The following is a 14878-nucleotide window of genomic DNA, read 5'->3' as shown; positions in this document are numbered from 1 at the left end:
ACAGACGCAGATGCTTTAGTGTGACCTGTTCAGGAACCACTCTGCAAGGGCCAACTTCTGCGGGGCGGATGACCCTGCCCCCCAAACCCCCTCTGCGAGAGAAGGTAAGCTGGTCCCAATGGCAGGTGAATGGGAGGCCTGTCTGAGAAGCGGAGCAGCTCCGAGAACCATGGTCTCGCCGGCCACCACAGAGCTATCAGAATGATGCTGAGGTGACATGATTCTCTTATCTTGCAGATCACCCTGTGAACCAAGGGAGTGGGAGAAAATGCATATGCTGTCATGCTGTTCTACTGTATCTGGAATGCATCGCCCAGGGAGCCGGGGCCCTGCCCCTGCCAAGACGCAAACTTCCTGTTGAACCATGGGGCAAAGAGCTCTACCTGAGGATGCCCCCATCTGCTGAAGATTCCACCACCAGGCTGAGGTCACCTCTCAGCTGAGAAAATGACCTGTGACCCTCTTGATGGCAGTGACCTTGTCTTCTGAGGGGGAAACTCACTCGGAGCTCATGTCTCGGATGAGGACCAGAAAGGTCTGGCTCTGTGTAGGCTGCAGCTGAGACTTCTTGAGGTTGATAGAAAATCCCAGTTGGTGGAGTGTGATCATAAGGGCAGAAGAAGTGTGGCAAACTGCCTCAAGGGATCTCGCCCTGAAAAACCAGTCGTCCAGGCACGGGTAGACATGGTGGTGCAGGGCCCTGAGAAGGGCTGTGTTAGGCAGAATCTTGTGCAGTGCCCTTAAGGACTACTACACACAATTAAGACTACAAGTGGTAATACAAGTTCACCTTTGGTACCAGCTTGTACTACCCTGTTAAAGTGGTAGCAGTAGCGGAGCAGCCAGACTTCTCTCAAGAGCAAATGAGCAGTAGTAGAGATTACACAATGGACCACTGTTAGGGAGAATCCTCTGTATAGGCAAATTTCCCAAACCTAGTGAGTCCCCCAGCAGCTTTGCTGGATTTTTGGGGTTTACATTTTTCTCCTGCTAAGAGTGAGACTCTTTCTCCCACTCTTAGGCATGATTTGAGAATGTCCTTTGACTTTGTAATGTGTTTTATGGGCTATGGGGTCTTTTACTGAATAGGGCTTCATGTGTTTTTGGTGTATGTGTTACATAGCATCCTCAGTGCAGTAACACAGGGGTGTCATAGTGACCCCCAAACATAGACTCCATACCCTGGGACTGACTACTGTATCCTAGGGCATGTAAAGTCACCATTGACTTTACTAGTCTTAAATTATGAACAGAGCCAGTACAAGCCATCATATTGTGGAAGTACTGGTAGGGGTAATTCGAGTGCCCCTGGGTCTGTTTTTCAAGGGGGCACTGACCAGTCCCCTCTTGTCGAGTTTCTGGCTGGTGGCAGCGGTTACCACGTGAAATATTCCACTGGAATATTTCCTATGGGATTTTCCCATTCATTTTAAACACACCACTTTTTTGGTGCAATGTTAAAGATACCGCCGGGTTATTTATTTAATATTTATTCCCCGTTTGGGTCTTTTTGCCAGGACTTGGTTTTAAAATGGCGTTTGTGTTCACCTCTGTAACTCCAACCCAAGTCGAGCCCTTTGTTCCACTTTTGGCGGGCTTCTGCACAGAAGCCTCCAAAAGTGGTGCCACTCTGTCTGGGTCTACAGGATGTGTGGGAGGGGGGAATAGGCACCCTGGACTGAGTTGCTTTGGCAACTCAAGTCGCACTCTTGTACGATTGGCCCAGTGGTGAGCCGCCCGGCTCACCACTTAGCATGTTTGATTGACAGCTAGGCTGATGAATGGGGGTGTTGCTGCATAAAAGCAGGGCTTTGGGGACTGGAACTTCAGAAGTCGACACATGACCTAAAGAATCCGAAGAGGGGAGAAGCTGAGCCATCTACAACGACACCACCTATCAACGTTGTTCACCTTCTGCCCCCTGCTCCCCACCTGAAGCTGCTTCTTGTCTTTCTTTGGTGGTTGAAGGGTGCTTCCGTGATACCTTGGGATGCTCCTTAGATGGTTTCTCTCTAGACTTCCTGTCATGCAAGTAAGGCCTGGCTCCCTCGAGGCCACCTCGACAGGAAGTGGGACCTGTCTTGGAGGGCCCCGAGGAGCAAATTCCCAGTGGACAGGGAAAAAGCCGAAGGATGGCACAAAAAAAAACCTGCAGACTGTTCCAGGAAGGATACATATCTAGTGCTGGTTGGTAAGCGCCGAAATGAGGACTCTAAGTTGCCAGCCAGTAAAAGTTCAAGAGTGTCTATACTTTCATGCGATAGGGACACGGAAGCATCACCGGTAACGTCCCAGGTAGAGTATTTGGTAACCGTGTCCAGAGGCAGTAGGAAGTAGCTGTAGGCTGCCGTTACGTAGTAGAAAAGTTAGTTGAAAGAGAAGAGCAGGACAAGCCCTCGGATTGGAGAAAGATTTCAAACACTTTCAAAGCGGCTGAACGAAACTAACAACCGGATTTGCACAGTACCTTAAAACGGAGAGGGAGCTGTAGCTGAGGCAGACGTTCCTGGTCATTCCTGCAGGCTCACTGTTCCTGAAGCGACTGTCGGACTGATCAGAAGTAGGAAGACTGGAGGGTCCTGCACTACCCAGGGAAGAAACCAGCAGCAAAGCAACAAATAAAAGGTGCGCTCCTTAAAACACAAGCAGGGTCCAACCTTCCGGGCCATCCGGCCCACTGTAGCTCTGTATAACGAATTCGACCAGAGGAGGTGTCCTAGCTTGCAGTTTGGGTGAACTGGTGGGTCCCACCAGCTCAAGGGAAGAAGTTTCCTGGAGGATCTTAATCTGTCGTTGGATTCTGAAAATTCGGACCTGCAGCAGGGCTTCACCCGGCGCTTCAGTCATTGTAGGGGTCCTCTTCTGCCAGTTCCTCGTTGGTTCCTTCATTCCAGTGGCACTCTGCTCGTCCAGTCCCAGAAACCTGCTTTTTATGCAGTTTTCCCCCATTCATACAGCCTGGCTGTCACACAGCAGGGTGGCTGCCCTGGCAAGGACATTCACCCAGCCAATCGAACACGAGTGTGACTTGGGTTGCCAAGGGAACCCATGGTAGGGGTAAAAAAAAAAAACTCCCTCACATCCTGCCTACCCAGACTCTCAGGCGTCTAAAGGAGGGCTTCTGTGTGGAAGCCCGCGAAAAGGCGAACAAAGGGACCAAATCTGGTTTGGCGCGCAGAGTAAAACACGAGAAAGACTAACAAAAAGAAATGGACGTATAAACCCAGCCGGAGCCAAAATAAAATGCATTTGGTCAAGCAGATTTATGTTCGAGGCTAATATAATAACCTAAAACATTACCAAGTTTATGTAAAGATAATCGCTGTAGAAAAGTTAGGGAAGATACAACTGCCACCAGCCAAGTCTTAATGTAAAGGGAGCAAAACAATGCTCTAAGAGGCACAGATAAAAAGGGTTAAGAATTAACCCTTTCCAATACTCCATGGAAGATGGGGTGTACTGGGTCTGTGGTAAAAGTGACTAAAGTTAATTGGCAACTTTATCTTTTCTGGGGGACAGTAGTCAGCCCCAAAAAATGGAGTCGGTGGGAAGTCTAAAAGACAACCCTGTGTCACTGCACTGAAGGTGCTGTGTAACACATGGAAGAATATGGTGCCATGGAGTAGATGAGGCTCCAGTGCCCAAGAACACACAAAAAGTAGAAATACACATAGCAAAACACAAAAGGTTCACACTCTTACCAGGTGAAAAAAAAAATCCTAGAAATCCAGCAAAGCTGATGAGGGACTCAGTAGTTAAGGGAAATCAACTATTTATGGGAATTCTCCCTAACACTCGTTCATGAAAAGCCTTGGCCGAGGATGGCGTGTTGGGGTGGTCGTCCTCGTCAGTGTCCACAAGGGTGTCTATTTGGTCGGGGTAGGTGGAGGAGTGCTGGGCACCGAGGGCGGCAGTGTAGGAACTGGAGCCTACTGTGGACCCGTCTGAACTGTGGGAGGCAGGGAAACCTGAATCGAAGGTCCCAGCGTGGGCAGCAGGGGCAGCACAGGGGCAGGAGCCGCTGGAGCCATGGGAGGAATGACTATGGGCGCCGGCGGTGAAACCAGTGGGAGCATGTCCCTGACAACATCCCGAAGGATGGACCCCATCTGAGGAGACCTTATGAGCACGAGGAACTTTAAAAAAACCTGTCCTCACAGGCTGGTGGGGTGGTATTGACTGAGTATCGGGCGGCTGCTGGAGCCTGTGCATATTCTGCCTTGCTAATTGTGGGATAAATCTGCCTTGCAACCTTTATGGATAAGCTGTAGGCCACGTACCTGGTTGACACCAGTCCCACCTTGAAACTCTTTCTCCCACCTGCTCCGCACCAGGGAGCGGTATCGGATGAGCTGCCAACTTGTCTGGCGCGGCAGACATTTTGTCAGGTTGCATGCCACGTGCCAAAGTTGTGGTGCTCACCTTGCTGGGCCCGGCCTCCTCCAGGACTCCTTGCGGTAGAGCACGAGATGTACCCTGCACCTCAGGACGGGATCTGGTAGGCGTGTTGCCCTTGGCTCAATCACCGGTAGTGCTGCATACAGGCGCCCCTCAGACATATGTCCGTTACTAGGGCGTGGCCCCTCGGGTGGACACCCAGTAAAAGAACCTTGCGGTCCCTCAGCACTGTCCCCAGAAGGTTGTAATGACCATTCAGCCTGACGGCCGGTAGCTGAGGTAGCCGCGGTGCTTGTGCTGGTGGGAGAACCTGACTGGTTACTCCCGCTCTGGCGTTTCCTTGGGAAGGAGTCAGACTTGCGTCGTCTGATGGAAAAAAGCGGCCCTACCTTGGGCCTTGACGTCAGACAAAGTCCTTCAAGTCCTCTGGAGACTACTTCTCGAAGAGCTCCCTCCAATGTGCTAACCTGTTCTTCAGAGCGTGCGGTGTAAGTGCGTCATGCGCAGTACAACCTTCCCAGCCGTGATCGCGGCCAAGGCAGCGGAGGCAAAGAGCGTGGGGGTCGGACTTGGGGAAGAGCCCTTCGCAGGCTGGACATCTGCTGAAGCCTGCTGACGTTGACATGCACCGGGGAGGAGTGCGTTTGTTAGGCAAGATTGTATGCAGTACCCTTTGGGTGCACTCCAACAACCCTGACTGCCTGCCAATAGGAACCAAACCTTTGGTACAAGTCTGTACTACACAGGTTGGTAGTGTAGCTGAGCAGCCAGGCTTATCTCAAGAGGGGTCAATATGAGCTGTATGGGAGTTAGAGATTCACAGTGACAAGTATTCAAATAAACCCTTACACACAAGATTTCTTGATTACACAATTATTAATTTAACAGTAAGTTTGAGTAAGCCTTCTTCAGAAGGGGCAATATAATAGTAACACAAATACACTCCAAAAATACACACTCTTAAAATTACTAAATCAATAAGTACCCTTTTGGGATGGTACACAGACACTTCCTACACCCTCAGGTGACTTTAGTAACTAGGACACTGGACATTAATATAAATTGTCTGCATTTAGAATCACACTTAGGAGAATGTCAAAGAAAATTGGTTATTAGAACAGAACAAGAAAACACAAATATTCTGAAGCAGGCAAATACTTTTGGTAACCCCCAATGCAAAGTTAGTTAACCCCTTCCTGGAAGGAAGGCAAAACACAATGTCAGAGGGAAGAAGAGTAATTCAGGGAGCCAGGCTACGCCAAAGTCAATTGGGCAAATTTTTAGCTGAGCTGAAACTTACCTGTAAGAAGTGCAATAGTCTTGCACAATGTTTTAGAAGTCTTTGTAGAAAAGAAGAAATCAAAGCAGGGCCACACGCTTATTAGGCTTATGCAGTAAAGAAGCTGCCAGCAACTCTACAGGGCAACCAGCAAGTCTCAGCAGAGAACAAGTAAGGTTACAACAAGAGGTAAGTTCTCATAGACTGTACAGTACCTTTGGTTGGAAGAAAAGGGCTTTGGCCGACTTCTGTTCCTGGGTCTCAGTCGTGGGGACAAGAGGGAAAAAGTCTGGGGGACACTTGCACTGCAACGGGACAGTTGGCGACAGAAAAGGAACAACTTCTATGCAGTGGCACTTCACGGTTTCAGCTCCTCGCGTCTAAGCATGGGCTTTCTTTGCATCTGGCGTCCAGCGCACTGTTGAGGTGGCTCAGGGTCGGTCAGTACTGCTTCCTGGGAGTCCAGAGGATCTTCCTGGAGCTCTTGGCCAACTTAAAAGCAATGTACACAATATGGTGTTTCTCTGCCTGGCTATTCGATTCCAGCAGCAGGTGCAGTGGAATTTCAACCAGCTCAGAGAGGATGTCCAGGTGGCTTACTTTGGAGTTGATTGGTCCCACCAACTCAAAAGGGAGAAGTCATCCCTGCAGGGCTTCTCTAGTCGAAATTAAATTGGTGGTTCAGCACAGCAGCAGGGCTTCACTGGGCAAACCAACGGTCCAGGAGTTGCAGTAGGCATCCTCTTCAAGTTTGTCAGATTCCTTTGTACAGTGGTCGACCCTGCCTTCCAAGCCAAAAAGCCTTGCCTTTTATGCAGGTTTCTCCCATTCATTCCAGCCTAGCCGTCAGCCTGACAGCCAGCCGGCTAATCACCTAAGAGTGCATTCCTGTCTCCTAGGAGACTAAGCACAGGGAGTTTCGGGCACCTCCCTCGCTTCCTGCCCCCCAGACACCCTGGAGCCAGAGGCAGGCTTCACTTGTGAATCCCGCCAAAGGCAAAACGAACAAAGGGACCAAACCTGGTTTGGCGCGCAGAGTAAATCTCATGAAGGCCCTTTCCACAAAGAAATGGCGAAAAAAGACCAGGCCCATTTTTGCCAAAAATGGCACCCTTGGGTGCTTTACTGTAGCTGTGAGCGCAGCCTGTGGAAAATGCACACCATGGTAGTTTAAAGTAAACCACTGCCACCAGCCATACATCGAGGAAAGGGTAACAAAAATGTTACATGAGAAGCCAGACAAAAGGGATACTAAGTAACCCCTCCATCACCCTATTGTAAGATATTGTGTGCTGGGTCTAGAAAGTTTACAATGAAAGTAAAGTAAATTTCACTTCACTGCTCTTGGAAACAGTAGTTTATGAAAGAAAAGGCATTTAAACCTTGGGAAATCTAAAAAGACTTCCCTGTGCCACTGCACTGAAGGTGCTGCGTGGCAATGTAAAAGATGACGACAGCCAAGATCATAAAGCAGAAGCCTTACATAATTCTCTTAAAGACATGTTATTCACACAACTGGTGAATGCACCCACCCACAACGTTGGACTGAGTATTATCCCTTAATACCCCAGTCTCCATAGAAACAGTCACCCCACTGCCCTGGACAGATGACCATAGCATTAATTTCTCTCTCTCGTGCAACAAACCTTATCTACCCAAGCCCACCATGTTGGACTCCTATATAACTAGAAATATTTGCAAACTATCAGCGGAAGACCTCAACCCAATTCTAAAGAATATGCTCACAGACAAAATGATTACAAGTGATAACTCTTGCTCCCTTGCATATACTTGGCGTAACTGCCTCACAAAGACAATAGACACCTTAGCACCCTGTGTCACCAAAACTAGACGATCAGACAAAAATTTAACGAGAAACTATTATCACTTAGACAAATTAAACGTTTGTGTGAACATCGCCAATCTCCTACTCCTGAAACAACTGACGCCTTTAATCATGCAAATAAATTTTACAAAGCAGCCATGGCGAGACCGACTCCGGGACCAAGACCCACTGGACTTCCGACGACGATGCGGAGAGTCGCCCCTCAAATCGTCCGTCGAAAGGCCAGCAGACCTCGACTTCCGTGGCTTGGACACCTTACCTACCGACAACTTCTTGCGCTTCCGCAAGGCTTTGCACGTGAGCGAATGGCAGTCGACAGTTATCCGTGTCATGGGCCTCCACGAGGCAGGCGTCGTGTGAGTCTGTCACCGGCATATTGAAACCACAGTCCCCGCATTTCTTAAAGCCCGGACGCTGGGTGGAAGATGAGGTAGACATCCTTCACGAAGAAGAAACTTCACAAAACGACCAGGTTCGAAGAACCGAGAGAACAGAAACTCCAACGAACCGAGGCGCACCGAGATTCCTGAAGCGAACATGTTTGCGGAAAAAATGGATCAGGGGCTACGGGCGTCGTGCGTCCTATTTATAACATCTGGTGATGTCGGAGGTCGTCCGCGAGGGCGGCGTATCGACGTCATCGATGCAGGACGCAGAAAGATTTTCCGAAGCAGCACACCTGTGGTGATTATACGTCGGAGGACCCAATCCCCTCGAAACTGAGTTTGCTTTGGCTGTGCCATTGCTTGTTCACAAAAGCACTCCGAAAGGTGGAGACACTATCTAGTTTAACTCGTCCCGTGGCACTTGGAACTGTTCACTGGACCCCAGAAACCCCAACTTCAGTTTTTCTAGCTTCACAAAACTGTATGGAACATTGCTGAACTTTTGGGCACAAGGCCCCATACATCTTAGGGATGGACTTCTGAAGTTAGGATTGAATGTTGACTAGTAGTGCTAATACTAATATGTACCTTCCTTTTCAAGGGTTTGATATGTATTTTGCTCTACTCCATTAATTGTATATGTGTATCTAATTTTTAGTATAGCGTGATAATATCACCAGTTAGTCATTTTTCACTGTGTTATTTGGCCATAATTTAAGAAGTATTTGTAGACCTGTTTGTCAAAGTGTGTTGCTTGAATTTGAAGCATTTGTAACACGCACACAACAAACTAAATCATATCCTGGCGCAGGTGATACCATATAATAAGAGGAAGAACATGAACCTGATAGAAACAGATGACACAGAAATTCAACAAAAAGCCAACAACTTCAGAATTACTTAAATAGGAAGGTCTGTATACACGCTCTGAATGTCAGCAGAGAGGTTGCCTGTCTCGGGCTCAGCGGAAGACTATTCCCATGTCTGGGTCCGGCAACTGAGAAACAACCATCTCCTCTCGAGTTACAATTTGGTCTTCAGACCTGAGGGCTTTAGTTGGTCGATAACACTTAAACTGGAGCTTGCCCAATCAAACATTTGTAGACCAGCTACCCCGTTTTAAATTGAATCCTGTCTTCTACCGCTAGCCAATCTAGTGAACAGCAGAGGCCAGAAATATGAGTGTTTTTGGCTGCATTGAAGACCAATCTTACACCTGCGTTTTGTGCTTTTTGAAGGCGGTGGATCCCATTTGCCTGGTGCTCCAGCCAAAAATCTGTTGCAGTAGTCTAGATTGGAATGGACTAGAGCCCCGACCACCACAGCACAATCAGTAATAGGAAAATATGGTAGTGCTTGACGCAAAAGGCGGATGTTCTAAAAAAACGATTGAACTTTGGCTAAAACCTGGGCATTACATCCCAGGTCACTCTGCCAAATACAGCTGAGATTTTTTTACTTTGGTAGTGTACTTCAAGCTAGTGCCCAAAAACTGGGGTGGTGGGGGACATTTATTTCCTTCAAGGAGATGCTTCGGACCAAACAAGATCACCTCAGCAGTTTTTTTTTGGCTCAAACTGTAGCCAATTATTTTCCATTCATGTTTCAATTTCTTTTAAACACCTGCTAACCAAGGGAAGAGCTTCCTCCACATCGTCAAGCCTAATGTATAGCCGGGTTTCATCAGCGTACAAATAAAATCTGAGGTGATATATCTCCAAGATATTCATAAGGGCACAAAGGTAAATATTAAAAAGTGGAGAAAGGGCCGATCCCTGCGGCACACCACAGCACTGGAGGAAGATATCTGAAAGAAAGCTTCCAACCTGAACACGTTGAGTACCAGTAAGGAATGATGTGAACCACTGTAATGCACAGGGGTCCACATTCACAAGGTTTTGCATACGATCCAATAAAATGCCATGATCCACCGTATCAAACGCAGCGGACAAGTCAAGCATTAAAACCAGGTAAAGTTTACCTGTGTCCCTAGCCTGCAACATCTCGTCCCAGACCGCCATCAATGCTGTCTCTGTCCCGTGTAAGGGACGAAAGCCTGGTTGGAGAAGGCTGTGGTCCTCAACATAATCCTGCAATTGTTTAGTGACCACCTTTTTTAGGATTTTACCTGGCCAAGGGAGCCCGGCAATTGGACGATAGTTATTATAGCACTCGGGGTCCAAGCTAACTTTTTTCAGTGACGGTGAAACAACCGATAATTTCAAGGCATCAGGGACTACCCCCTGTGTGCGTGAAAGGTTGCCAAACTTAGTCATGAAAGGAGTGAGTTCCACCGAAAGTCGTTTAGCGACTCGGGCAGGGATTGGAAAGGAGTCATTGGTGGGTTTCAGTTCAGACAAAAGGGCAGTAATATCATCCTGTGAAACTTCATTGAAGCTGAACTGGGTTCCAATTGAAATCATCTCCAGACCACTGGATTTTCTTTGACTAGGCTAAGAGCCTCTGATTGGGGGGCTATATCAAAATTTCTATTCAACCTAATATTTTGAATATTCAGGATTTTGTCTCTGAAAAAATTGTTTAAGCCATTAGTATGAGATACAGAGGAGGCTTTCACTGGTGCGTATGTTTTGGGGCTAACAAAGTCAGCAGCAGTTTTAAATAATTCTTGGGGATTGTTCAGGGCTGTTGTAATTTTAGTTGATAGAAATTTTGATTTAGCTAAGAACACCTCTTTTATAATTAGTCAGGGCTATACTTGCAGCCATAGTATGTTCAATTAACTTAGAGCGAAACCATCGATGTTCGTGGTGTTTATGTTCTCTTTATAATTCCTTGACTATTTCCTTGTGTGTGCTCATTGTGGACCCAGTTACAAGCTTGCCACCGCTTGAGACTTCGCCTAGACCACTGGCCTTGCTACCTTGAACTGGTTTGGCTACTGCTCCTAGAGTTGTCTGTTACAATATAGGTTTGCCTTTTATACATTGGTCCACAAGGCCAGAGTATAGAAAATCAGTCCTACCAGAGTGCTGCATAGAAGCTGTGAGAATTAGTCCGCGTTGGTCAGCAAATGGATATTTCAGAGATGAGAAGTGTGTGCAAGGTATGCACTGGAGCCCACGTCACATTATCACCAACTCAAAGGCTAACATTAAGAATCAGCAAAGACGCACATGGCAGCCCCCAGTAAAAGAATTAGGAAGGAAACTTACTAGGGTGATTTATTCAGATGCCACAAAATAAAATGTGGCAGTCGGGATTAGTGCAAGGGGACATATGCCAGAAACACTGCACACACAAGCTTGGAGAAAGCATCCAATTAGGAAGCAAACACATTTTTATTTTCCTTGGTGCTGAGAGGTGGTACCTGTCGAGCTAATCCGTCCTTTGCCCTCTCGCTCTGACTCAATGATGCGAAGACCTCGTTCCACATAACTCTGGAAGAACTGAGAGGAGTTTCTCAAGAAGGGCTCAATGTCTGCATCAGAGTATTTCTTTTTATATTCATAAAGTTCAGCAAGACCCTGCTGGCACAAAAAACGCAAATAAGATTCTAAAGCAAACCAAGATGTGATCATTTCTATTCTAGCACAGATCAAAAATGAATGGACACCATCTTCCACAACCTTCTCTTCACCACACCAAAAGCTGGAAGTCTGGAAGAAAGCTCACCTCTTTGGTGTTCTCTTTAGAACCAATCTTTTTAAAGATTTCGGCTAAAATGTCACTGACTTTTGCCTTTGATGCTTTTTCATCCTAGAAAGAAAATAACATGTTAGAAAACATTGTAATATATCCTACTTCAAAATATTGAGATGCGGACACCTGCCCCGAACAGGACACTTGACAGTCATGCAAAGTTTCAAAGCTGTCCCAATAGTATTTGTCAAGAAAACTCAGCCACACTAAGGTTGGTAGGACAAAGACTCAAAAGAAATTATTGAAGTGCCAACAGGCACACAATGGACCAGGCTCCATTCCCAGCAGCCCCATTAATCAGATCAGAGGAAGAACTGCACTAGTGTGTTAGCGTAGAGTTTACTTTTTAGGGGAATTACTGTCCCTTTTAGGGAACCCTGAAACTTTCTCACCCCCAAACCCCCGGTTTGTGGGCTCCCAGAACATGCTCACTGAGATTTTAGCCAAACCCAATAAAGTTTAGGTAGCAGCACTGCAAGGCTTAGTCTCAGGAAAGGTGTGCAAGTGGTCTAGGGGTACAATGAGGCCACACAAACCACCAATAATTTCAGTGAGACAGGCAAGTACAAAAATACAATTGTTAGGCCTTTAATTAATATACACTAATCAGATAAAAACGTATAGTCAAAATATTGTCACACTAACAGAACAGATATACATTTAGCCATTGGAGACATAGAAAAGCAGGTTCATGTTAAATATCGTCTAGGGCGCAACTCGCCCGTGGGCCTCAGTGTGCAGCATGTAAGCATGTCATTTAATAACTCTTTTGGTCTAGAACCAGTGGGGAATATCAATAAATCTTTTTTGCACCTCACGATTTACATTAAAAATAACAGAATACCGGCCGTGACCTGGAGAGCCAATGATGTGGACGCTCCTGTGAGACTCCGTACGGAGCCTGGCAAAAAACAGCAAATATCGCTGGTCAATAGCCCAGGTCGGAATCAGAATGAACTCCATACGATGAGGCAGTGTCTGGTGTCAATGCGGAGCAGCCGATTGCAGCCGGGGACATAGAGATCTCCTTGTAAGCCACCGTGGAAGTTCCAGCAGAGGTGACCCAGACAGCAGCAAAGAGGGCACCCATCCTCTGATGAAGAGGTCGGACGTTGGTGGGGCTCAAGTCTGACTCTGAGCCTGTGCTGCGAGAGCCCGCTGGGCTCCGGGTGGCAGCCGGGAGCTCCCCCTACCAAGTGAGCACAGTTATATTCCCATTCTGAGCGGGCGTGCCAGCCCGCAGCACTCCTGCATTAGCAGGACGGTGAGCAGGGAAGACCTCAGGAGGAGTGGTGGGCTACTCAGTAGTGCAAAATAAAGAGGGTCCAGTAGGAGAGCCCCCTGCTTCCCCAGAGCTTTCCCCCTCACAACAGAAGACTAATTCTGTAATATGGCAGGAGGCCCAAACGAGAAAGCGTCTGACAGGTGCCCTAGAGAGGGAGATATCAGAAGCGTGTGCCCACGGCAGCCTGGAGTAAGCAAACAAGCTGGAACCAAAGGAGCCGATATCACAAGGCCCCAAATCAATCTAGTCCCAGAGGTGGGGTCCTCTACTTCTGTCACCTGCAGGTACTTGAGCCCCTAAGATGGTCAAGCACCAAAAGGCGAACAAAGACACAGACATAGGAGCCATACTTCAATCCCAGGAGAAGGGGGAAAGAAACAGTGAAAGTCATGGTCCACTCGTCGGAACCAAACTCGCAACAAAGGATGACATTCAATCATTCATGTCCGAAATTAATGCGGAATTCAGTAACTGCATGGTGGAGCTCTTGGCGAATATGCAATGCTTGGACAGCCGAGTTATGGAGGCTTGGGCAGGTCGGGGACCAGAGGACGGAACGAGCCACAGTAATGGTGGACCTACCGCGTCGGGTGCAATCGCTTGAAGGAATAAGTGAGGCCATGGCAACTAAGCAGGAAGACCTACAGAACAGAGCACAGAACAATAACCTACAGATTAAAGGGGTCACCTCTTTGATAATGGATCATGCCCTGAGCAAACACGTGGGCAAAGTATTTCAGATGCTCCTGCCGCACCATGACAAAAGCCACACTGCCGCTAGACCACACTCACAGGCTGCAGGACCAAAAGAGCCCCCCTTTGGGTGGACCCTCCTTCGGACGTGATAACATGTGTACACTTTCCCATGACCAAGCAAGACATCATGGATGCGGCTCAAGCGCAAACAAATAATTTCCTCTCCTTCCCCCAGAAGCTCATGGTCTCCCAAACTCTGGTTCTCTCTAGGTTGGACTATTTTAACAGCCTCTTTCTAAATATACCTGCCACTAATCTTCGCCTTCTGAAACTAATGCAGAACAGGACTGCAAGACTTGTCCTTGGCCTCAAGCCCTGGGATCCTATCTCTCCAGCTCTGAAATCTCTCCATTGGCTCCGAGTGGATGCAAGGATTAAATTCAAAACCCTCTGCATTGTCCACAAGGCTTTCTGGGTCCAAAATACCTTCAGCTATCCCTCTGCAAATACTTCCCCTCTCGAGCTCCTCTACCTCAGACTCCCTCAGGGTCAGTCATCGTTCAAAGAAACGAGCTGGGGGTAGATCCAAGTCTTCGGCTGGGGCCGCCTCCCTCTGGAACAGCCTCCCTGCCACTCTAAAACTTGAACCATCTCCGGTTCCGGAAGCACCTCAAGACCTTCCCTTTTACTTCTGCCTTTGCTCCCCCACTCCCCAGCTGATCTGTTTTCTCTTGGCACTGTGCACCTGGACACCCCCTGTCCTCTGGGCCCAGGTACCTGCTCACCCTGCCACCCTCCTGCACTGCCTCTGGGCCACCCCTTGCACTGGGGTCTGTATCTAGACCCATACAGCCCCCCCCACTTCTTCGTGCACTCATCAGACCTACCCTGTCTGCTGCCTTAAACCCAGCACTTGCCAATTGCTGGCTGCACTACCACTGTTTGTTGCCTTTATTTATTTATCTGTTTCTCCTTTGCTCCGCACTCTCCACTTCTCCCCCCTTCCATGCACTTTTCCCCTCCCCCTCTCCCATGGACTTGCGCGTGCTCAATGTCACTGGGCCTAGTAAGATTCTTGTTTTCTTCTCCCCTGTTCCCCTCCCTAGCCTTGTCATGCTCTGAAACACTTGTGTACGAGTGCGATAGAAATAAAATATTATCAAAGACCATCCCTCAAAATCTTCCAGGACCTGGCGATGGCCACGATAGCTAACCACCATTCTACAAGAAAATCCGATACAGATGGATCTTCCCAGCAATGCTGCAATTCGCCTTGGAGGGAACAATGCAAATCAACTCATTTGAATAAGTGGAGGACATATGGG

The 14878-nt window shown here is 47.9% G+C and overlaps 1 protein-coding gene across 3 annotated transcripts in view; it reads right to left on the bottom strand.

Moving 5' to 3' along the window:
- Window positions 1–14878, bottom strand: part of CKAP5 (cytoskeleton associated protein 5) — a 1593334-nt gene that overhangs the window by 107594 nt on the left and 1470862 nt on the right. For 2 of the 3 annotated variants that reach the window (XM_069623197.1, XM_069623198.1), the window contains exons 41-42: window positions 11546–11629; window positions 11241–11400 (exon numbers count right to left, since the gene is read on the bottom strand). In XM_069623197.1, the coding sequence (XP_069479298.1) occupies window positions 11241–11400; window positions 11546–11629 (244 nt within the window). The remainder of the gene's footprint in view (window positions 1–11240; window positions 11401–11545; window positions 11630–14878) is intronic. The other variant, XM_069623199.1, reaches the window with a different exon arrangement.

The sequence above is a fragment of the Ambystoma mexicanum genome, chromosome 11 (genome assembly GCF_040938575.1).
Source record: "Ambystoma mexicanum isolate Mex_15411 chromosome 11, UKY_AmexF1_1, whole genome shotgun sequence".
Taxonomy (NCBI): Eukaryota; Metazoa; Chordata; class Amphibia; order Caudata; family Ambystomatidae; genus Ambystoma; species Ambystoma mexicanum.
The sequence above is the reverse complement of the archived record's forward strand: the minus strand, read 5'-3'. Positions and strand labels throughout refer to the sequence as shown.